We start from the raw sequence: 24,376 nt of genomic DNA, 5'->3' as shown, positions 1-24,376 counted from the left end.
GAGGGAACTTCTGTAGTTCCGATGGCTAAAATACAAAAAGAGAGGACAGGAAAAGGAATACTCATATATGTTTTCGGTTTAAAGTTTTGATTGTTAAACAATTACTAGAATCATGATTGATATTTTTTTCCATTAGTCTTAAATTTGATTCGCGTGGATAGCAATGATGTAAAATATTTGCATTAGGTTTGATTCTTAGTTAATAGTTATCTTATTTTGTGACCAAGCTCAATCCCTTATTCTTTTAAATAGATTGTTCTTTCCCGCTTAAATTAAAATATTATTGTATTAATAAATAAAAAAATAGAAAGAAAATAATTTATCATTCTCATTGTTATCCCCGTGATTGAGATTAGGATCACAGTGGCCCATTTTGGCTGCCCTTGCCTCCTAAGTAGTTTCGTTCTTAATATTTTTTCTTTTTTCTTTTTGAAAAGGTATAATGAACCCTACTGCTAATAACAACACCAAAACAAAAGGTAAAGAGATAAAAATTTAAAATGTTAATAGACTCAATAGCAATGTGCACGACAAATGACACAATGTTATATATATATACCTTACAAAATCCCAATTTGGTTCTATAAAAAAACCTCAAACTCGATTCATCTCAAGCTTCAATCATATAAGCAAAACACTTCTGATCCAAGTCTCATTTGATTGATATATGGCTCACGGTGACCAACACCATCAAAACCAATCCCAAGTGGTAGTGGTCATGGTACCCTTGCCAGCCCAAGGCCACCTCAACCAACTCCTACATCTCTCTCGCCTCATCTCCGCCTACAATATCCCCGTCCACTACGTTGGCGCCGCCACTCACAACCGCCAAGTCAAGCTCCGAGCCCACCGTTGGGAAGCTAAGCTCCAATTTCATGACTTTCCAACCCCTCCTTTCCTCTCCCCTCCTCCTAACCCCAATGCCACAAACAAGTTCCCCTCTCATCTCCAACCCTCCTTTAAAGCCACCGCCCACCTCCGCCAGCCCGTGGCGAAGCTCTTACGTGAGTTGTCACCCAAAGCAAGAAGAGTCATCGTCATCCACGACTCCATGATGGCTTCAGTCATTCAAGATGTTGCTTCTATACCAAATGGAGAGTCCTACACTTTTCACTCCGTCTCTGCCTTTACCATTTTTTTGTACCTGTGGGAAGTAATCGGAATGCCGAAAAAGCTCGAGGAGCTCGATGTCAAGCTCCCAAACGGCATCCCGTCTCTTGAAGGTTGTTTCACTATTGAGTTCATGAATTTCATTGGTGAACAACATGAACACCAAAAGTTGATCAACGCAGGGAACCTTCACAACACCAGTAGAACCATTGAAGGACCATACATAGATTTACTCAACAGGATTGGTCAGCAGAAGCATTGGGCCATAGGGCCATTCAACCCTACTACAGTTGCAAACCCTAATAATAATTCAAATGGTAGTAGGCACAAGTGTTTGGAATGGTTGGACAAACAAGAACAAAGTTCAGTGATCTATGTGTCTTTTGGGACAACCACAGCCATGAAAGATGAGCAAATTCAAGAGCTGGCAATTGGATTGGAGGAAAGCAAGCAACAGTTCATTTGGGTTTTGAGGGATGCTGATAAAGGTGACCTTTTCAGTGATGGGGAGGTGAGAAGGGCTGAGCTGCCACAAGGGTATGAAGAGAGAGTGAAAGGTAGGGGATTAGTGGTTCGAGACTGGGCCCCACAGCTGGAAATCCTGTCCCACAAATCAACAGGAGGGTTTCTGAGTCACTGTGGGTGGAACTCATGCATAGAGAGCATCACCATGGGGGTCCCCATAGCAGCTTGGCCAATGCACTCCGACCAACCAAGGAATACTGTTTTGATCACAAAGTTGCTTGGAGTTGGTTTTGTTATGAGGGATTGGGATAAGAGGGATGAGCTTGTCACGTCACAGAGCATTAAAAATGGTGTGCAGAAATTTATGTGGTCAGAAGAAGGGGATGAGATAAGGAAGAGGGCGGCGGAGTTGGGGGCTGACGTCCGCCAGTCGAGGGTTGAAGGTGGAGCTTCTTACATGGAGTTTTCTTCTTTTATTGCTCATATCACTAGATACTAGTATTGTTAGAGTATATAGGATATGGAGGGTGTGGATCATGACATATGTCATTGGCTAAAAAGATAAGGCAGTTAGGATTGTTGGTATTGTAAGGTCCATCTATATAGCAACAGTTTGTAATCAGAAAGTTTATCAAGAAAATACAAGTGAAAATCATTCTCTTTCTCTCTCTAAATTTTCTATGTTTCCTTCTTCGTCTTCTATAATCTCTCTGTTCTCTTCTTCCTGCATAATGCTTAACAAGTATTTGTGTACTTAATTCATCGTTTCGAGTTAAATTTAAGAATCTCAACCTCCTCCTTTCGAGTTTTTAAGTGTTTCCTTTACCAGAAGAAGAACCCTATTTCAAGGGAAAAAAAACCATATGCGTTGGCGGGCTTTACCTCTATCCGAAAAATAGTACAAATGATAGTACAAATAGATGGTAAGTGTGACATTACTTTTTTCAATAATAAAAATAAACAAGTAACGATTTTATTTTATTATAAATATATATTTTATATAGGCTTTTTAGCTAAAATGGTCCACGAGATTTGCATAATTCATCACTTTTGTCCCTAAGATTTGAAATTAATAGAATTGGTCTCTGAGTTTGTCCACAATCAATCATTTTGGTCATTTCATATAAAATCTCCATTAAATAAGGATAAAATGACAAAAATACCCTCAATTTTGTCAAATCATTTTGGCCTATTGTTTATCATATTGAGGGTAATTTTATCATTTTGATCTTTATTTAACATATTTTTTCACCGAATGAACAAAACGATTGATGGTGGACAATCTCATGGACCATTCCTATCGATTTCAAATCTAAAAACCAAAGTGAGAGATTAGGTAAATCTCAAGGACCATTTTGGCTAAAAAGCCTTTTATATATAACACAAGCTACACATTTTTTTAACACATTTTAGTCCTTTAGTTTTGGTCACATACACATTTTAGTCCTTAAATCCATGTTTACCCCCACAATTTATACGTGTCCACCAACTCCATTCACTTTGAACCAAATTTAATATGGACAATCATTTGAACAATATATTCTCTTTTTGGCAACTACACTATTCCAAAATTTGTTGCTTTCACTTTCCTGTCCTTTAATATATGAGAAGTATATACCAATCTCACATAGATGTGCAGTAAATGAGGCGAGAACTGGATTTTGTACACCTAATGGCTTAAGCCACTGTTCCCATTTTCTCGAAGTTACTGTCAAATACCCTATTACATCTCCGCTTCCTCATAAACCAACACGCAGTACTGCAAGAGTTTATCGTTCATAGTTTATACTCATGCAAGCCAAGAGGGTGCTCCAACAGAGTAATGTGTAAGGACAAATTCCGCATTCCGGCGCTACCTCATACACGGGTCAATCCCACGGCGACTGAAATGGAGTAATATTGGCACGATCCTACCTTCATCACGGCGGTTGACAATGTAATCGGCTGCCTCGTGGATGACGTTTTTTCACACGAACATAACCCTCTAGCGCATGGTAGCAACAGAACGTGCACTACTACTTGCGGTGACATCACAATTTATTAGTTTCTGCAAATTGGTGAAACATCATTCTCTTCGCAACCTACCTCAATTATCATTTTAAGTAAAAAGTATTAGATACAACATTAATTTTATGATGTGCAATAAAAAGTTGGCACCAGCCTTTATATTAATATCGACAACGACATGCAAATATACTAGTTGGTAATTTATGAAACATTTTGATTTTTTATTTCTGGATCTTAAATTATTGCGTTGAGAAATGCTAAAGAGACTCTCTCATAGGTGAGACTCTCTATAAACTCCCTGGCATCTCACAGTTTAACTTCAATTTCTATGCCAACATTATAAAACATTGTGCCAAAATGAGGAGATAGGAGAAAGTATATTTTAGTTGTGCATTTTGGGAATTTGGTGAGAGAGACAGGAGAAAGTATATTTGTTGCACTTAAACCATCTCCAAAATACCAAATAAACTGGGTTTTTTTTTTTTTCCAGCAAAGAAAGGAGTCAAATATATTTAATTTAATTTTTAATGAGTGGTTCCATTGACAATCAATAAAATAAAAACTAAAATCAATTTTAATTATTTTTAATAGTTAATATAACTATAGGGCCCAATGTAATAATAAAATAAATATTTGACACATCTATTAGAATAGAAGAAGATTTAACATTTGTATTTAATGGGCCAGATCAACCATCAAATAAAATTTTGATTTATTATATTTGACACCTCCTTGGAGACGCTCTAAGGTAGACAGAGAAAGGAAAGTGTTTTGGTGTTTTCAGCAGAGCAATTTTGGGTTGGGTGCGTGTTAGTGTTACATATAATTTTGGGCCTTTATTATTATTATTATTTTGTCGAAAGATAAAACTTAATTGAATTAAATACGAATCATTACATGCGAATCCTCTGCTAGAATATTAAACAGAAACTCAGGTCCTAACTTATCCCAGCCAAATCTCCCACCATGCTTAACAACGTATGCTGCTATCGAGTGGGCTGCACGATTACAATGACGAGGGGTAAAGCAAAACATCACTGACTGAAATAAGCTCGTCATTCTCCAAACATCTGGCAGATAAATCTCGAGAATCACATCAACCGTAATCTCTTTGTTGATCATCTGAACCAACCCTTTAGAATCCAATTCAACCACCAACCTATAACTAGTTCCCCCAGCGCTACCCACCATTGCCTCCATACCCTAGTGAACTGCCTCAGCCTCTGCCATAATTGCAGCCCCAAAAAACCCCCTCCTTCCCCTCCCGCTAGCTTTGGAATCCTAGCGAAATCCCGAAGCACCCACCCAACCCCTCCCTCATTCGTGTGTTTCATCCATGCTGCATCGCAGTTTAATTTCAACACACCAAAATCCGGTTTCTACCAGCACCCCACACCCACCTTACTCCCCGTCCCCAACTGATTCCCCTCCTCAAATCCCATTCCCTCCCCAATTCCCCTATCCTTCCCACGGCTTCCCAAATCCTCACCACGACTTTGCCCTAAGCGCATCCCCACCCCCGACAACCTAACCCTTATATCCTCCCCTCCCTCCCCCATCGTGTCCCCCATAGCATCTCTAAATTGAACAATTTGCCGCTGCCATATGTCAACAGCCACATGAGGTAAAATCTGCACCCCATTAAAGACAATCTCATTCCTACATTTCCAAATACGCCAAAAACCAAAAACCACCTTCTGCATCATTGCCTCGACGTCCACCTCCTTCTCCATCCGCTGCCATCCTTCTAAAAAATCATTGACCCTCAATCCCACCATATTAATGTGTAGGGACGTCCCAAACCAAAACGCCCGACTGAAGTCACATGCAAAGAACAAATGGGCCTCTATTTCAATCCCACCATATTAATGTGTAGGGACGTCCCAAACCAAAATGCCCGACTGAAGTCACAATCCCACCATATTAATGTGTAGGGACGTCCCAAACCAAAACGCCCGACTGAAGTCACAAGCAAAGAACAAATGGGCCTCTATTTCAATCCCACCATATTAATGTGTAGGGACGTCCCAAACCAAAACGCACGACTGAAGTCACAAGCAGAGAACAAATGAGCCTCTATTTCAATCCCACCATATTAATGTGTAGGGACGTCCCAAACCAAAACGCCCGACTGAAGTCACAAGCAAAGAACAAATGGGCCTCTATTTCATCACTCGCACCACAAAAATCACATTTATCCACTAGCCTAATCCGTCGACGCTCCAGGTTACGCTTAACTGCCAATGCCTTCCTACACGCCTTCCAAATAAAAAACGTAGCTTGTGCGGCACCGTAAGAGACCAAATCCTCTTCCAAACCCCTTCCAATGTACCTGAATTGCTCGACATCCCACTTCCCTTCCTTCCAAGCTCACCATTTTTCATCATATCCATCGCAACATGATACCCCGACCGTACAAAATACAAACCATTTTTTGTGTAATGCCAAATTCGTTGATCCGCATACCCAAGCCTACTAATCGGTATAGTCCGTATCAATGCCAAGTCATACGAAGCCACCAATGCCGCAACCTCCTCAAGCCTTCACCTTGTCCTATCCGGCCTGATCAACTCGGACACCAATATATTTGGATCCCCATTCCTCAACACAGGTTTAAACGAATGGGGTTTGGGAAGCTAAGGGTCGACCACCCTAATCAACTCCCCATTCCCCACCCTCCACCTTAACCTTTTGGTCAATATTTGCCTCCCCCACAGAATGCCTTTCCATCCCCAGGACGACTTATTTTTCCCATTTGCCTCCAAGAAAAATGTGTTAGGAAAATATTTATCCTTTAAAACCCTACTAAGCAGCGACTCCGGTGTCCGCAACACCCTCCAACTAATTTTAGCAAGCATAGCTACATTAAACCCCATAAGATCTCGAAAACCCAAATCTCCCACCTTCTTACTTGCAGTCAATTTTTTCCATGCTACCTAGTGACAGCCCCTAGTTTTCGATTGACTCCACCAAAATTGAGCAATGACTCGCTCCATTTCTTTGCATGTGGTAACCGGCAACTTAAAACACGCCATAGCATGGTTCGGCATAGCCATTGCAACCGATTTAATTAAAATCTCCTTCCCCGCCGAAGATAAAAATTGCTCTGCCCACCCATCAATACGACAGTTAATACCCCAACGTACAGATTCAAAGACCACCTTCTTCGAAGCCCTAAAGTTAGCTTGAATTCCCAAATACTTCCCAAACCCATCCCGAGCTTTGATTTGCATCCTTGATACAATCCTTTTTTTATTCTTCTTCAAACAGCCCTTCCCAAAGAAAATCGAACTTTTCTCCAAATTAATAATTTGACCCTACACCTTACCATAATCCTCCAAAATTTTTACCATGTTCCCTGCTTCAGTTACATCCACTTTACAAAAAATAACTGAGTCGTCCGTAAAAAACAAATGAGTAATTGCCGTAGCCTCCGGCGCCACCCTTACATTACTAATCATCCCCTCCCTTTCCTTTTTGCTCAATATATGCCAAAAGACCTTCGGCACATATTTGAAAAAGAAAAGGGGCAGAGGATCACCCTATCTCAACCCTCTTTCTGCCCGGAAATAACCCGATGGAATCCTATTCACTATCACACTGTACAACACCATAGAAATGCATTCACAAATCCAAGCACAAAATTTAGTATGAAAACCCAAATTATTCATCACCTCAAGCAAGAAACACCATTCCACACGATCATAAGCTTTCACCATATCCAGTTTAACCAACATTCGACCATCCTCTCCCTTCACCCCTTGCTTCAAAGAATGCAAAATCTCATGAACAACCAAGATATTGTCATGAACTTGTCTCCCCAAAACAAAAGCCGACTGATTACGGCTTATAATCTGATCCATGATCCATTACACACTTGAGTCTTTTCGTAAAAAGTTTAGCGATTACCTTATACAAGACATTACATAATGATATAGGCCTCAGCTCAGTCATCCGCCGCAGAGCCTTCACCTTTGGAATTAACACAATATGGGTATGGTTAATCTTTCGCAACAACCTTCCGAAATGATAGAAGGCATGCACCATGCGGATAATATCATCCCCCACCATCCCCCAAAGATCTTGGAAAACAGCAGCCATAAATCCATCAGGACCAGGAGATTTAGTAACAGGAAGTTGAAACACGGCCTCTCTAATTTCCTCCACCAAAAAAGGCCGGATAAGCTCGTCATTCTGCGTTCCCTCCACCTTTCCCCCCATACATGCCGCCACCTCCCCACTACTCCACGAGCCCCCAGACTGAAATAAAGTGATGAAATAATCTACCCCAATCGCCTGCATACGTGCCTGCTCCATGTGCCAAACCCCTTGATTATCTTCCAGCCCCTGCAAACTATTATTTCTCCGCCATTGAACTGTTTGAGCATGGAAAAACTTCGTGTTTTTGTCACCTTCACGAAGCCATGTATTCCGAGATTTCGTTTTCCAATATATTTCTTCCTCCTTTGGTGCCACCATCAATTCCTTTTCCTTTCCCCTGATATATTCCTGCCGTACCCTCCCATCCACCATTCCTTTCCTGATGTCATCCCGTAGTTCCTCAATACGCCGTTTAGAGTTCGGTTTGGTAGTCTTCATCCACTTATTCAAATGGTGCCGAGTCCCTTTCAATTTTTCCCAAACTTTAAAACCCCAAGACACCCCCCCCCCCCCCCCCCAACACACTAGAAGCTTCCAAGCCTCCTTAACAATCTCTCCACACTCCGGCTTCTTCCCCCACCTAGAATCGTAAATAAACCTCCTTGGGCCTTTGTGGGTGATAGGATGAGGAACCAAAATAAGCATAGAATGATCCGAACCCTCTAACACCACATGCTTAATTTTCACATTAGGAAATAATCTCATCCATCCCGTAGTTGCGACACCACGATCAAGCCTTTGTTGAATCAAACCATTATCCCGTTTATTTCTCCACGTAAAAGGGTAGCCCTCAAAACCCAAATCAAGGAGCTCATTTTCTGCTAGGAAATCCCTAAAATCTCTCGTACTTGCCATAGAACGGTAATTACCTCCCTCATTTTCTTCATCATCCACAATATCATTAAAGTCGCCAATCACCAAATAGTTCCCACTAGAATTTCTAATCTATTTACTTAGCTCATCCCATTGTCGCTTCCTTCGCTTATCATCTGTACTTGCATATACCGCTATCAACTTCCAATCCGACTGAAGCGGGTCACTTCCCACACCCAATTCAATATAAAAAGTCCACACAATACTAGAAATGTCCACCCCCTCTTTCCAAAACACACACAAACCTCCACCAATTCCTTTTGGTTCCACCAGTTGCATAAAATCCATTCGTAACAATTTAAATAATGTTTTTCAAAAAAAAAAAAATCCATTCGTAACAATTTAAGTAAATACCTGTAGCGATCACTTTCATTTTTTGTCTCAAGTAAAATCACTACGTCGGGGTTGTGGAGCCTCACCTGTTACACCAAGGCATCAACTGTCAAGGAAACCCCAATTCCTTGACAGTTCCAACATAATGTTTTCATGACGACCGGAGACCCTTCACGGCTGGTCTCCTTCGCCTCAGAAAAAACAAGAGCTCGCTTGTTTCCGATACTAGAAACTTCTCTATCCGTCCCATCAATCACCTCATCCATTTCCTCAATTCGCCTCTTCCTCCGCCTACTATCTCAACTAATGGCCTTAATGATAGGGCCCAACTGAAATGGATCCGAGTCTTAAGTCCCGTGGTACCCTTCACCATCCACCATCACCTCCTGCACTTCGTCCCCCACCTGCTGCACCTCTTCCATACCCTTAATTTGCTACACCACAACGAAACTACCTTCATCATCCATGTTCACAGGAGCGTTTAGATCCACCTGTATACCTCGTCGGTTCCCTTCCATAGCTACACCCCTTGTCATCCCCGGTTCAACAAAGTCAACTAAAAACACGTTCTCCACACCCGGTGCAACTATCCCGCCCTTGCCAATTAATCCTGCATCAAAGGCTCTCTCCCTCACTCTTCTAGCCTCCTCCTCGGAAAAACCCTGAATCCGTATCCCCCCTGACTTCCACTCCCCTTATCCTCCTTAATACCTCCACCCAGTCCACTATCGCAATCCACTGTCCCACCCTCACTCCCTGTAAGCACAACCCCCTGCATCCCCTCATGGAACATGTCTCCCTCCCCTAATCTCCCACTTCCCTCCCCCCAACTTGGGTTCCTCATCCTCCGCAAAGACATCCGCAACACATTCCCCCATAAATCCTTACTAGCCTTCAAGCCCTCATATGGAAGAGACATACAGTTCACCGATGATCCCTCCCCATTCTCCACGCCTTGCGCCCCACGCAACAGTTCCCTACAAACCCTACTCGCATGCCCCATCTTTCCACAATAAAAACATACTTCGACAGTCCTTCATATCAGAATTGAACCCAAATCCGTCCTTCATCCGGAAACGTAACCACCATCCCTCGCATCAATGGTTCCCGTAAATTCATAAGAATACGAACCCTTAAAAACCTTCCAATACATTCTCGACTCGAAGATTTGTCTACATTAATCACCATTCCAATTTTTCCCCCTATTGCCGTAGCAACCGCAACCATCATACTCAATGGTGGCACATTATGAATCTGCACCCACATTTCACCCATGGACAGCTCCTTCCACTGTTCATCCCGCCTGTTCATACAGTCCCCCACCATTACAAAGTCCCACTTAGCAACAAATCTGATCAAAAACCGCTGATCACCTAAAACCCGAATAGAGACCCCTTCCTTACCTCGCCATAACGATGTGAACCTATCAATGAAGGCCTCCGCGTTCACAGTTTTCTCAGTTAACACCTCTGCCAGAAGAACGTAATGAAACCCTAACAGCGCCCCTTCCACCTCTTTCCTTCCAATGATCACACCCGTCTTCTCCTTATTAGTAACAAGAAGTTTAGTTCCCAACGACTGCCCCAATTCCTCCACGGCCCCGTCAGTAACTAAGTCCCCCATATCTTCTATCAACCCCACAACAGCCGTTCCACAACTCCACTAGTAACAGAATTCTCAGGTTGCGCCGTTGTCCAACCCTAGTTTTCAAACACAAGCAAACCCTAGGTTTCAATTGAAAGAACGCACAGACTGCTTTGCTCCGACTTGTACAGACAAACCTCCTTGCGAGGCACCAAATCAGTAAAATAAGAGTTAGGGGCCCTCGATGAAGAGAAATTTTTAAGGGAATTGTAATTAACCTTAGTTGAAGAATCAGTTGATCTAAAAAATGATACGCCAAAATATAAAATTATTACGGACCTAAACTAAATTTCCTTTAATATAAATAAACAGTTGGAAAACCCACCAACATATCAAAAGAGCCTCTCTTGTTTTTTCAGGGGGCATATAAATAAGGCTATGTTGAAGCGAGCAAATTATTATTACTTTTTTTTTTCTTTCTAACAAACGATATTATTTACTCTAAGAGCGAGGAGTTGGGCTTCGCCTTATAATGCATTAGTAATAATGTAGTTCAAATTCGCCTTTGGCAATAATTGAACCTAAACCTCTCACTTACAAGTGAAGAGAAATACCACTAAACCGTAGTACTAAGTGGCTAAGTTGAAAAATACAAGTATGCTTTTAGTCAAGAGAGATGCTAATATGTTTTTGGTGTTGCATCGACTCATGTAGTATAAACCAGTATCAAATCCTGGTATCAAGGTAGGATAGGAAGTTCCACTTTGTCAAAGGAAAAGAAACTCACACCCCCCTCCTCCACATGACAAACTTTCATGGGAATGTTATCGCATCGTCTCTCGAGGGCTTCTAGGTCTGCTTTGGGTGGTGGATGACCTCTGAAAAACGGAAGGCAAGTGGAGATTTGAATAAATATAATTACATGGGAACGAAATACTGATCGGATCATTTAACAGTACAGAGAATGAGGAAAGAAAAAAAAAAAATCGCAGCTAATCACAAACAGAATAAACTTCATTAAATTCTTACGATTTACCAAAATATGAATACCTGGTAAAGCAGAGCACAAAACTTGGGTCACCAGGAGAAGACTTCCTGAACTTGCTGTTTGGGAGATAAACATCAAATACCAGCCTTGTTTCATTAATTTGCATATCATTGAACAATCCAATGACAGACCTAGACTCTTCTAAATCTAAGTCCACCTCCTCATTGCTATCAAGGCAACCGTGACAAGAAACAGATTCATGATTACTCTTCGCACTCTTCATAGACCAGGGGATACCATGCCGCCCAACAATGTAACCAAGAGATTTGAGTTGCCTATAAGCTTGAAATTCCTCCCAACTGCACCCATGCTTTCCATTTGAAATCTTCACATACATATCTTCCAAGGAAAGGCTGATATCACCATCATCCATGAGAAGCAAAGCCCCTATTTCAATCAAAAACCTTTAAAGGACTCTTAAAATTTGCTAACACATATTTCAATGGAACAAATGCACAAATTTCATGATCTACCAGAATTCGCACTTAAATCATGTTGACGACAGATGTTGAGTTTGGAAAACATTTACCACATCACTGGCTTGCCAATAGGCAGCAAGTCAGTGATTGCTAAACATGTAAATGGCAAATTAGATAAAGGTCAGCCTAGGTGTCTACAGTATGTTAGGAACTCTGCCAAAAGCCTTTACAAAAGCTAATTGCCGTTTACATGTTTAGAAATCACCACCTTTCTGTCTATCGGCAAGCAAGTAATGTGGTACATGTCTTACAAGCTCAACATCAATTGAATTCGTGCAGGGTTTAGGTTTCTAGGTGAAAGGAACAATTTCATAAGACAACTATTGGGCTATCAAGACTTTGAAAGGCATATATTCAACTACAAACAACGTGTTCAAAATCTAAGGCTTCTTGAAGCAGAAAGTAAGACAGAAATGAAGGAAATCAAGATTGTTATAATTGAGTTACTTCAAATCCAATTAAAATTAAAATATAGTTTTTTCACTTACAAAACTTCCTCAATGAAGAAATAGAGCTTGCCACTTCGAACAATTCCCGTGGTCCTCCAAATTGTACCCTTTTTATCTACAACCTCAGCCATGCCCATCTCATCACTCCAGTGAGCCTTCAATATCACTTTCCTGAAAATAAAGCTCAACATCAGAACTATACATAAATAAACTATTCAGTAACTTTTTCATAAAGATAATTAATTACCTGAATTGCGACTTGGAAGCAGACGCAGAAGCATAGTGATCTTCTTCTTCATCAATGTCATTGATCTTCTTCTTCTTCTCCCGGTCCACAACCTCCATTATACCAAATTTCAACCTAGAACTTTGTTTTTAAAGTGTTATTCTGAACAAATAACAGTTCTAGCACTTTAGGAATTAGCACCCTTATAGATATTGATCACAAACACTTTGATTAAAATTTTGGCAGAGCTACCACAAGGCAAAATTATTAATAGTAATATACTCAAAACACAAAAGCTATTGACACAAAAACGCTGTGCATTCTAATATTTAAGGTTTCCTCGCCCCATATGACTTAATTAATCGGATTATAAATTGTAGCATTCACCCCAACAACATCAAAACAAGAATACCAATACAAAAACCCACCAAGTACACATATGCAGCTTCTTTTTAATACTTTGCCAAGTTTAGAGCCCTTTGTTTCTGAAATGATACAGAGAAACTATATGTCAATAATTCCCTGCAAGGCAGCCCTTACCCTTAAAAAATTCAAAACGATGTGGTATGTTTGTGTAATCACAACTAAGCAATATCAATGTCAAAACAAAATCGTAGCTTATGCTAGAGAACCCAATAGTTTCTACTATATAACCCACTACACTAAACAATACAAACTAAATGCAACAGAGGCATCAATAAAACTAAGCACATCAGAGTGAAGCAGGCAAATTGAATGAAGAAATTTACCTCGTTAATGGATGGAAGACAGGGAGAGGGTTTCGGGGGGAGGGAGGAGAAAGGGGCGGTGAGGGAGGAAGAGATAAGCGCGGGTCGGAAGAGGAGATATATAGCCGGGGGGAGGGGTGGTGGGCTGGGGAAGAGACTGAAAAAGGTGGGGGCGAGGCGGAGGAAGACAGAGAGCGGGGGCGAGGCGGAGGAAGAGTAAGTAGTAAAGGGAAACAAAAAAAAGTTCTTGTTTTCTAATAATTCTTTTTCATTTGGCTAATACCTCCTTGTACATGCCCTTTAAAGGAAAGGATTTCATTTTGTTCGAAAAAATGACATTAGGTGTGAGATCAATTTCACTTCTCAGGGATTTGAATAATTTATTTTGAAAGCTTTGATTCATAGATTATATATGCAAAAATTCAATCTAATTTGAAATTGTTTGCCCATTTAATTGTCATGATAAAATTTCAAAGTTTCTTAGAATAAAGTCTTGGTCGATTTTTTTGAACTCAATTAAATGCATCAAATATTTTTGATTTGACTAATATTTTGCAAGAATGATTTATGAGATGCAACTTAAAAAAATAGACAGTTCATATCGTTGAAGTTCGATGTGCCGTTGCAATCGGGTACTCCTCTCAAACCTCTTCAAATTTATTTCGTCTTAGTAGTTCTCATTTCTATCTTTTCATTATTATTTCTTTTTACAAATGATAGGATAATTATATTATATTTTGGAAAGAGGAATTCGAACAAGGGACCTCAAATGCAAGAGCTAATACTCTTAACCAATTAAGATTTTTTTTCTTTTGTCTAATTGTGTTTTATTACACTATATTTGGTTTTTAGTGTTATTACCAAGCAATTTGCTAACCATATTCTCATTGAAAATCCATTTTGGTCGTTCAAATCCATTAAATTCCACAATCCGCAGGACCAAGAAAATGGAGGTGTGTCCACCCTTTTTCTAATTTGTGTTGAATTTATGATGCATTGTGCTTACCAAATAGGGTTGTTTGATAATTATTTCCTTTTTTAATTTTTTGTTTTTGGTTCTCAGTTTTTACTTTTTTGAAAATAAAATATTTTGTGTAATAACTATTTGAATTTTCAGGTTTCAAAACATAAAAATTTAAACAAAAAGTGAAAACTCAAAGACCAAATTTTGAAAACATGAAGTTTTCAATTTTTGGTTTTCAGTTTTCCTTTTTTTGAAAACTAAAAATCTAAAAATAATTACCAAACAAGATTTCAATTGTCAAAAGAGTGAAAACAAAAACTGAAAACAAAATGATTATCACATGACCCCTTAGAGACTCACTTAGGGAGCCAATTAGAGATGCTCCACGGGAATAATATTTAACTTGTGAGAAAAGTAATCATGAAGCGAAGTAGATTAAAATTAAAATTCGGATTAATTATTCAAATCCTTTCGATGAAGCAGAAATAGATCACTACAAATTAAGTCACTTTTTATCTAAAAACATATCAACACCTTTACCATATTACAGAAGATCTAAAATTCCACACATTCGCTATAAAAATGGGAATGAGGGTAAATTTTGGTGCTCAAATTACACACAAGAAATCCGATCGCAACTCACTTCAGCTTGCCCGGTTGAATACAAAACAGAGGAAGCCGCTAAAATCGAATTAACTCAGTCATCGAAGTAGTATTGCTACTTTAGATTGTCTTCTGCAGTTGGTAAAACAATCATGCATCTTCATCTCTCGTGGTTCATCTGCTTCACAAGCTCCGGGCAACTCTCTCATACAAATCACGAGGCCAGTTCCTATTGGAATTATTTGCAATGAAGCTAGCAATCTGCAGAAACCAAATGACGTGATTAATCATGAAACAGAATGATACATATCTAAAGATGATATCACTAAAATCAAGCTTCTAATCCATCAACTTTATGAGCATCCGAAGTTACGCCTCAACTTTAACCATTAAACGGAGAACTGAACCATCTTACCAAAACGGAAAACAGGCATGGATAAGGATATCTGAAAAAGGTCTTTTGAGAACCATATATATATAAAGCAATAAACACGAAACTATTTTTGAAAGAATACCTTAGCCCTCAAGGCACGAAGCGATCCATCAGAATCCACCATGTTGTCCAGACAAGTGAAGGCAACCTTCAAGAGGTCTGGAACACAGGCTTGGACATGCGGAGATAAATTCTGGAAGACATCGGTGGTAGCATCTGGTGTCCCAGGAACTAATGGAAGAAATTGAAGCCTGGCAACCTCCCTTAAAGCATCAGCATAACGGCCTCCTATTGCCAATTTATGGATTGACAATACGACCTCAAGTTGTCTTAAAACAATGTACTGCTCAGAAACACTTTCCCTCTCTTGAGGACTGCACAGTACACTCAAATGACTCTCAAGTCGGAAAAATTGCATAAACAGAAAGATTATCAGAAATCATATGAAAAGAGTAAGTACGGCATGAGTTGAAAATCCATCCAAAAGTACAATTTCCAAATGTATATTCTTTACAAAATAAACGCAACCCCTTGTATACACTTTGGGCTCGTTTGATAGAGAGGATTTTCTTGGGTAGGACTATTCACTATATCTTAGGCATTTTAAAGGAAGAAATGGATGTCAAATTCCTTGTTTTGTCCATGCTGAAGGTTACTCATGAAGAAATATCTCTACTAATACCCACAAAAATGGTAGGATTAAAAGGACAACTATTCTTGAAGAGTAACCTTCAACTTGGACAAAAAAAAGGAATTTTTCATTCATTTCTTCCTTTAAAATACCTTTTATATAGTGAATAGTCGTATCCAAGTCAATCCTCTCTATCAAACGAGGCCTTCATGTTCTGGAAGATGTTATACAATCTAAAGGAAAGAAACACTCCAAATTTAAACTAGTTAAATAATTAATTAATTATAACTGAAAAAAAACAAAGGGCCCAAAGTATTTTTTCCAATAATTGATGAATAACTGCATACCATATGAGTATGCCAGAGAAAACATGCTTATTTCATTCATATTTACATGGTTATTGAAATTAGGTTTACATATGTGAATAGTTTAACAGCGAAGACCAGACCAACTCCAAGTGAATAATTTTTTTTACCAGTATCCAGCAAAATTAGCACCAGTATAAACAGAAACATTATTCAACCTAGCTGAAGTTCAGGATAAAGATAAAATGTGAGCATCGAAATGACCTTACCTTATATCAGGAAAATATTTGTGCATTTCCAAGATCTCATTTCCAGAGTGAATGAGGCCAGCAGTTCGACTATCACCATCCAATCTACCACGTGAAAGGGCACAAATTGCTTCAGAGAGACACTTGTTAATAGTATCCAATGCCATCGAGAATGCTCCTATTCGTTTCTGAATTTCTATAGACTGGATGGACAGAATAGAGGGGGAGAACACAAGATCAAGAAAAGAGCAAAAGTAATAAAAGCATCAGTATATTTTTTTTGATAAGAAAGAAACAGCATATCAAAGAAGGAAAGACTAATATCCAGAAAAAAAAATTATTAACATTTGAAGATGGCAGAATTAAGATTAATATCAATTATCCAAATTTGTGGCTAAAAGAATCCACCCCCAAGTAGTACTAGCCCCTATTCTGATGGAAAAGGGTTGTACCCATCACCAAGGACAAAAAAAGGGAATTGAATAACGAGTAATAATTAATTTCCATTTGAAACTAGTAAAACAGCATCTAAACTGGAACAGGAAGAAATTTAAATAAAAACATAAATTAGTAAAACAGGAAGGAGGCTTAGTACTACTTGCAACTTCTCCGTACAAAACTTGCAAATTAAAGGCATGGAAGGAAAGAAATATCACCTTTTCATACAACCCAGCTTCTTGACATTGGTGTGCAGCTTCAAGAAGAAATTGTTGCCTTGCTTTTGCATCAGTCAAAAATCGACCCAATTCACCTTCTTCTCCGGCACCTCTTGAACCAAGTAATAAATATATCCCACCATCCCGCAACAACAGCTCTGTAAGGAGCTGCTTCAGCATCAAATTTCTCTGCCTTTGCTGATCAACGTTACCTCTTCCAGACCATGACAACTCCCCACCACCAACCGCAGCAGCAGCTTGTGCATAATATTCTAATGCCATTGATAGATTACCAAGACGTAAATACACAGATCCATACTGCCTGATTATGCTTGATGCCTCTGCGTAAGCATCCATCACACCCATTTTCTGTCCAGCACTAGCACCTTCAGAAAGGACCCCATGGTCTGCTAGCACAATTGATATGTGGGCAGCATCAATGTTATATCCCTCATCTCCAGTTTCTTTAAACAAGTATAGCACACCTGGTATCAACTGGATGCTTAAAAGCAAAACATATGGGTACACAAGGGGGTCCTTTCCATTTTTTGTATAATATGATGGGTCAAATTTATTTAAGTAAATCTGCAAATCATCCAATGTGTATGGTACCAAGCTCTCATTCATAACAATGGGTGCAGCTCCACCAGGGCAATCTCTTACAGCTGACAATTTGAACCACAAGAAATCCTCTATACTGTTGAAAAGGGTTGGTAGATCTCTTAGTAGGCGGTCGATTTGCCTACGAGAACCAGATACTAGAGCATATAATAACAACTTTTTCTTGTCATATGCAGCTCGGCCCACACGATCAACCATTCTTAACATTTTTTCACATTCTTCTGAAGCAGAAGCTGCAATGGCCGCAGGCACCATACCCCCAGTATTAATCCACTCCGTAAGCTGTAGAAAAATGAAGTATGACTAAGGCTGCATTTGCTATAAAATTATATGCATATGCAAAAATCTTTACCAGAGGAGCAAACTGGTGTGAAGCACGAGATGACAGAGCAACAGATCTTGCTTCATCGTAATACCCAGTTCTCAAGCAAAAGTAGATCTGCCACATAATAAAATTTTGTGAAAATCAGCTTCTTTGGATAAAAAGAACAATGAATATTTCACAAAAAAGAAAATTCGGGAGGGAGCAAGGAAAGCAGTAAAAGATTTTATTGCAGATTCTTTTTCTGCTTTCAAATCACTATTCCTTTTACAATCTAACAGGGAATGAAGAGACCCAAAGATACATTCAAATCTTTGCGCCTTCTCCAAATTCTTAAAACAACTATTTCAATCGAAAGGTAAAAAGATAGTAAAAGACCTTAACAGTATCAAGGACAAATAGAAGGCAAACAACAACAAACAAAGGAGACGCCGCTATAAGATATAATGAATACTCCTGTCAGTGCAAGATAGCAGGACCAAAAGGTCAAAAATTCCTATAAGATTCTTCATCCCATATACATATAGCTAACATTTTTGCTGCATTGAAGACAAGGGCAATGAGAAGACTCTGACATAAGATTTAAATCAAATGCATACTGCTAAAGTTCTGTATAAGCATTTGATTTTCAACATGCACTTATTCTTCAATGGATACTTTGTCACACAATAAAGTGATCAAATGACATAACTACAATTTGATCTAAGGGATGATTGGGATTTATGAAATGTGTACATACAACTTGTAAGCTGACTATGTCAGTTATATTGGAGTACGACTTCATAATTAAGGTCGAGGTAAAAAAAAAAGGGAATTGTAAGAAATGTAAAAGATAAAAACTGAAGACCTGCTGCCAAGTGGTATCAACAGGAGGCTGCCGACGAGCATCGCCTGCATCAAAATCTAGAACTCCATAATCTCTTAAACGAATCTGCAGAAACAAACAAATACTGAATTGCAAGATGAAGATCCTAAAGGATAACAAAGCCTGTAAAAACATGCAAGATCTCAAAGTTTAAAGAAAAATATGATTACAAACCCGAAGAAAGGCACGAATTCTTTGTAAATTTCCAACAACTCCTCCAAGGGCAGCCTGAAATGGGATCAAGAGGTGACCATGAATTATGATTGTTATGATGAAAAGTGAAATGTGTTACAAACAATGGAAAGGAAAAAAAGTTGCTGCAGAAGTATAACTGAAACGATAAAATTTATAGATTAGAAAGTCCAAGAAAGTAACCGATAGGTTGAAAGACCAAAGGGATAGCATGTAAGGATTGGGACCAAACATAGAAAAACACATGTAACAAATCTGTTTAACAATTAACATAAAGAAACCAAAAAACAAAAAAAAAAAAAAAAAAAAAAAAAAATTAGTACCTGCACCGGATGACTTTGAATTGTATCCATGATGTATTTTTCATGCCCCCATTCTAGGTGGCGCCTTGCCCCAATAACTAATGACATCCTTTTTGAAACACTACGCGGTAGGGTTATATCTTCACCCATCAACGTCTGTCAACATAATGAGAATCAGATTGTCAACCATTGATTAACTAATGTAGCTGTGGAGACCTCCAAAAAAAGCACATGCTAACATAAAGCAGTTTAAAAGAGCACATGTCTACAAGTATACCTGAAGAAGGTGCCATATCTTCTGCATGTTAACTGATTTTCCACCAGCTACATCAAGGCCTAAACTCTCATAAGCACCATTGAAAGCTGTGGCGGGCTAATGAAAAATAAATAAATTAACAGCAACCATTAATAGAAAATCTCATTATTCCCTAACATCACACTCATCAAATAAAATTTGTAAAAGGCCAAAGCCACCAAACTGAAGGGAGAATACATTCAAGTATGCATACTATGGCAGTCGGAATAATAAAAACTGTTAGGTTGACAGCATATTGAGTTGCATTATAGTTTAATAATTCAAAGCAGCCTCTTGGGCATTTATCAAACAATGGAGCATGAAATAATTCACTGGAGCTCATAATTTCAGATTCCTTGCAATATGAAACAAAAAGAATTATACCTTAAAAAATAAAAACTTACCTTAAACAGTAATCCATGCTGCCTTGCATTATTCAGACTTTTTACAACTTCAGCATAGATAGAGGCTTTCTTGTCACGGATGGGCTTGCTTTCTAAATGTACAAGCTCCATGCTAGATGGAGAAGATGAAACTTGAGGGCTAGAAGTTATGGATGCTATTTTACCAGAATGACTACCACCGCTACTAGTATAAGTCATGTTGGTCCTGGGTAATGTCGAAATCTGGCTTAAGCTTTGAAGGAGATCACGTTTTTCCTTTTGCCAATCCTCCTGACAAATATCAAATTCTGCTATTACCAACTCTGAACACAGAACGAGCATAAACGATCATCCGACTGTTTAAAACACTTTCATGCCAATTCCTTTCCTTCTCTATAAGTAACTATTTTTTGTCAAAACTAAGGCAACAGGATCTTTAAACTGAAGCAGCTTGCAATCATTCATTATTTCGTCGAACAATAACTAAAAAGTTAAAAACCAACAGAAAGAGGGAATCTAACATGCTCCTCCAAGGATATCAGAGCATAAACAGGCATGAGAGCGGCCATACATAAAAATAAATAAATAAAAACTAGTAAAATTTTAAACAAGGGAAACCCAGTAAATATGATATCGCAAAAATCCATTGGAGTACACTAACCTCCAAAACTTTTAACATGTAATCATTAAAACTTCTAAGGTTATCCTTCTGAGCTTCTTGAAGAGCCGAGACCATTGCCATTTGTTGGACCTAATGAGGAAAAAATTGTATACACTATGGTTAAGGAACCACTATCAATCTCTGGAAATCAGAACAAGTACGCCTCAGAAAAGTGAAATAAACCATATTAAGGCATGAAAAGAAAACAAACTGGTGCGACCATATTATATAGATCTTGCTCATACACCAATTAAAATTAAACACACGTCTCTAACAGCATTATACAGTACCCAAAAGAATGAAAATTATTGATCAAATTCGAGCTGCACTTGGACAGCACAATAAATAAATAGAAACTCATGTATTTAGCCATAAAAAAAGAAAATTAGCATACCCAAAGACAATGCCTTAAAGAAAGAAATTAAGAAAACGAAAAATAATAAAACATAAATTTGTCTCAATTATAGGGGGAGGGAAATATAATGTATCCCAAAGACAAATATTCAAAAACGAAACACAAGCATGTCTTCTTGGAAAGTAAATAAAACAAATGTACATACAATTTTACTTTAAAGAATGAAAACATAATTAGATAAAATATAAAACTCAGCTAAATGATCCAACATTCAGTTTATCTATAGTTCATTACTAATTTAATAACAAAACCTGAGCAAGATGTCATATCCAGTCAATATGCAAGGACGCAAAACAATAATTAACAAGCGACAAACATTATCAATAGTTCTATATGTTGCAGGTCCATCTTGTAATACTGACATTAAAAGCCAAATTTCCTTAACGAAAATCTTGCTAAATAAATGCATGTTTCCAATGTCTAATACATTAGTTCCATCATGTTATCCCCCAAAATTTAAAGCGTGTATCAAGTAAAACCATCTTTCAGAAGATCAGGGAGGAGGACCCAATGTTACATTAGCGAAAGTAACATACAGTAATCTAATCAGATCATTAGTAAAAAGTTATAGAGTTAAATCTACCTGCTGCAGATACTCTTCAACATTTGTTGCTTCAGACGGAAAAACATCTTCAAATGTTGTCTTTGAATGAGGAAAAGGAAAACCACCGAAACAAATTAGTAAACATGGTGAGGAATGAGTAAAAGTAGTTTAGAATCTAAAAAATTGTGATACAATTATTCTTTGGAGGTATAAGCCCAGAAAAAAGAAGTGAACATGTAGCAGGAGTTCTAAGCAGCCATTGACTTCACCTAAGAAAATAACTCAAAGCAAGTACAGTTACATTGGAACTAAGAACTCCTTGAATAAGTTGACCTGAGAATTAAGGGACACATGGCTTACAAAATAAGTTAAGATATTGGCCTTACACAAAATTCACATCTTTAGTGTTAGCATAAAAGGAGATCCTTCTCAATATTAATTCTACTTTTACATAAGTCTACGCATTAGCTTTCTCTTACAAACACAGAAATGCCTTGAGATCATGGAACGAAGTTTAAAATGTAGCACCAAATTGATTCATCAAATGATTTTGTATGGTTAACAATTTTTAAGCAAAATTGCAATGAGGCATATTTCTACAGAAAGTAGAATGTACAGGTCGTGTTACCTTCAATTCAAAGGACTTAAGGTCACGTGCAAGCTGCTCTGCATTTAGTCCCTCACGTGCAAGAAGCCTGTAAACAACGAATACAATATAGTTGAACACATATACTAGCTAAAAATTAAGCACAGAACAAAACTTGATAAATACCCTCAACCTTACCTGCAATAAGTAAAGTGATTTGGGAAAAAAAAAAAGAGATTTATCAACATGAATAAAGTGAATCTGAGAAATACGATATCTTTTGAGACAAATCATTCTACTACCTTGTGGCAGCAACGGATTGTTGAGGAGCCTCATTTCGTAGAGTTTTCGCCTTGAGTTTCTTTGATAATGTTTCTAACTGATCTAAATTCCTCTGAAACAGATAAATATATGAATTCAGAATCCATAAAAACTAGATACCTGGATCCATAGAAAGTATATCTCTTTTTGGTCTTATTGTTATACTATATACGGGAAAATTTAACATTTTGTGTTCAGGGTCATACCCTGATACTTTGTTTTTCTAAGATTGTGAACAAGAGTGGGGAGTGAGAGAGGGAGGGTTGAACATGGCCGCTGTTTTTGGGCATAAATGAGTGGTTCTTTGTGTCCTCTCAGACAAATGAATTCTTTTATTAATTTAACAAAACAAACAATGTGAGACTCAAAGATAAGATTCAAAAGAGTTCAAGTCCCAATTATTGCTTTCCCTAGGGTTTTCAGCTGCCTAATGACATAAACAGAAAATAGAAACGATTTACCTAAAATTTTCATTATAAATTTGTTGAATTGGCTGAATTAAAAAAGAAGTGATTTTCAAAGGATTCTAAAACCCAAATTTTCTCAGTATTTTTCAGCAATAAAACTAGATAAGAACCTCAGTATTTATATCCTGCTAGTTTTCTTCCCCTTACAAATGCTTCAGCAATGAAAAGAAAGTGAATAAAAGAACATCTCAATCAAATAGAAATTCTTACATCTTCTGTCAATGAATACCATAAGATTTTTATGCAGTATCTTGTCCTACATTTTCTCGGATACCAAACAAAGCATTGATGACATTATGAGAGGTGAAGAACAAAACCATAAGTGCACTAGGGGTGCTAATGCTATCATCTTTCACATATATTTTGATTTTCTCAGAATAAAAAGAAACTGGATGACCGAACATCTCAATTAAATAGTCGTTCTCACACCTCGAGATATCAAATACAAAAGGAAAAGAAACAGGTATAGGGTTTTGATACGAAATCTTATTAGACATTATATCGGCAACCAGCATAAGTGCATTCAGCAATAATTTGAACCTTATTAATATAGTAATAGAACTTCATTTGAGTTCTTCTTAATTAAATGGCACATAAGTGCATTCGCAGCGAACCCTTATAATCGCAACAGGCTGAAGAATAACTGTATGCTCAAATTTGAGTACTGAACCATCCAAAATATAAATTTTTCGAAACTCCCAATAACGAAAAATAAACACAATAAAATGAACTTTCTCTTTCTTTTCCCGAATTTTCTTGGAAACCAAATACTGCAATTGCAGGAATACAGCAAAAATCTGAACAGTGGATTGACAATGCCTAAGCGGGTTAACCACTTCCTCAATTGTTAGCGAAACCCTAAGAGTAGAAGTTTCCCACAGAGTCGTCAAACTCCCTTCGTTTTCTCGGTAACCAAACAAACAGATAGCAAACAGAGACGAAACGGAAGGAGCTGAACCTGTAGCGGAGGGAACTGAGCGGAAGGCGCCGCTTGTTCGAGAAGCTTGGTGGAGGAGTGGAGCAGATCGGTCCAGCTACTCATGTTTTGCTCCGTCGCCATGGCTTTCTCCAAGAGAGGGAAAGGTGTTTAAGATCTTTT

At 38.3% G+C, this 24,376-nt stretch overlaps 4 protein-coding genes across 7 annotated transcripts; 1 reads left to right on the top strand and 3 right to left on the bottom strand.

Annotated features, from left to right (window-relative positions):
* Positions 1-508: 508 nt before the first annotated feature.
* LOC137713157 (zeatin O-glucosyltransferase-like) lies at positions 509-2,249 on the top strand. The gene has a single exon (XM_068452421.2). It carries the CDS (start codon positions 668-670, stop codon positions 2,072-2,074), a length of 1,407 nt encoding a protein of 468 aa, XP_068308522.2. The 5' UTR covers positions 509-667; the 3' UTR covers positions 2,075-2,249.
* Positions 2,250-7,167: 4,918 nt separating this feature from the next.
* LOC148691354 (uncharacterized) lies at positions 7,168-8,181 on the bottom strand. Its single transcript, XM_088683994.1, has 3 exons — positions 7,492-8,181; positions 7,257-7,346; positions 7,168-7,182 (listed from the first exon to the last, which is right to left on the bottom strand). The coding sequence occupies exons 1-3, from the start codon at positions 8,179-8,181 to the stop codon at positions 7,168-7,170; spliced, it is 795 nt and encodes a 264-aa protein (XP_088540120.1).
* Positions 8,182-10,958: 2,777 nt separating this feature from the next.
* Positions 10,959-13,737, bottom strand: LOC137713804 (tRNA-splicing endonuclease subunit SEN54). 4 transcript variants are annotated; one of them, XM_088684505.1, is made up of 6 exons: positions 13,485-13,635; positions 13,164-13,220; positions 12,757-12,870; positions 12,549-12,680; positions 11,584-11,985; positions 10,959-11,411 (listed from the first exon to the last, which is right to left on the bottom strand). In XM_088684505.1, the coding sequence occupies exons 2-6, from the start codon at positions 13,172-13,174 to the stop codon at positions 11,273-11,275; spliced, it is 798 nt and encodes a 265-aa protein (XP_088540631.1). In that variant the 5' UTR covers positions 13,175-13,220; positions 13,485-13,635; the 3' UTR covers positions 10,959-11,272. The 4 variants fall into 4 exon arrangements, with proteins under 4 accessions (XP_088540631.1, XP_088540633.1, XP_068309262.2 ...); XM_088684507.1 differs by having other exon boundaries at positions 11,584-11,934; XM_068453161.2 differs by lacking the exon at positions 13,164-13,220 and having other exon boundaries at positions 13,485-13,737.
* Positions 13,738-14,848: 1,111 nt separating this feature from the next.
* Positions 14,849-24,376, bottom strand: LOC137713547 (nuclear pore complex protein NUP93A). The gene is made up of 15 exons (XM_068452858.2): positions 24,236-24,376; positions 22,792-22,883; positions 22,532-22,598; positions 21,943-22,002; positions 20,945-21,034; positions 20,305-20,574; positions 19,883-19,978; positions 19,627-19,761; positions 19,286-19,339; positions 19,094-19,177; positions 18,277-18,363; positions 17,304-18,206; positions 16,669-16,850; positions 15,546-15,837; positions 14,849-15,291 (listed from the first exon to the last, which is right to left on the bottom strand). The coding sequence occupies exons 1-15, from the start codon at positions 24,335-24,337 to the stop codon at positions 15,214-15,216; spliced, it is 2,592 nt and encodes an 863-aa protein (XP_068308959.2). The 5' UTR covers positions 24,338-24,376; the 3' UTR covers positions 14,849-15,213.

Source organism: Pyrus communis, chromosome 14 (assembly GCF_041283825.1).
Source record: "Pyrus communis isolate YQ-2024b chromosome 14, ASM4128382v1, whole genome shotgun sequence".
In the NCBI taxonomy this organism is placed as follows: domain Eukaryota; kingdom Viridiplantae; phylum Streptophyta; class Magnoliopsida; order Rosales; family Rosaceae; genus Pyrus; species Pyrus communis.
This window is presented reverse-complemented; position numbering and strand designations above follow the sequence as displayed.

Bases quoted from the DNA above. Each gene is read 5' to 3' on its own strand.
- LOC137713804 (XM_088684505.1), bottom strand. The intron at 12,681-12,756 runs GTAATTAATTAT...CTTTATTTTCAG, and splicing joins GCTTCCAAGTCGCAATTCAG to GAAAGTGATATTGAAGGCTC. The intron at 11,412-11,583 runs GTATTCATATTT...TCCGTTTTTCAG, and splicing joins TTTGTGCTCTGCTTTACCAG to AGGTCATCCACCACCCAAAG.
- LOC137713157 (XM_068452421.2), top strand. From the start codon at position 668: ATGGCTCACGGTGACCAACACCATCAAAACCAATCCCAAGTGGTAGTG.
- LOC148691354 (XM_088683994.1), bottom strand. From the start codon at position 8,181: ATGAAGACTACCAAACCGAACTCTAAACGGCGTATTGAGGAACTACGG. The intron at 7,347-7,491 runs GTAATCGCTAAA...CATTCTTTGAAG, and splicing joins TATGTAATGTCTTGTATAAG to CAAGGGGTGAAGGGAGAGGA.
- LOC137713547 (XM_068452858.2), bottom strand. From the start codon at position 24,337: ATGGCGACGGAGCAAAACATGAGTAGCTGGACCGATCTGCTCCACTCC. The intron at 22,003-22,531 runs GTAACACGACCT...CCTCATTCAAAG, and splicing joins TTAAGTCCTTTGAATTGAAG to ACAACATTTGAAGATGTTTT. The intron at 15,838-16,668 runs GTAAGGTCATTT...TGTACTGTGCAG, and splicing joins AAATATTTTCCTGATATAAG to TCCTCAAGAGAGGGAAAGTG.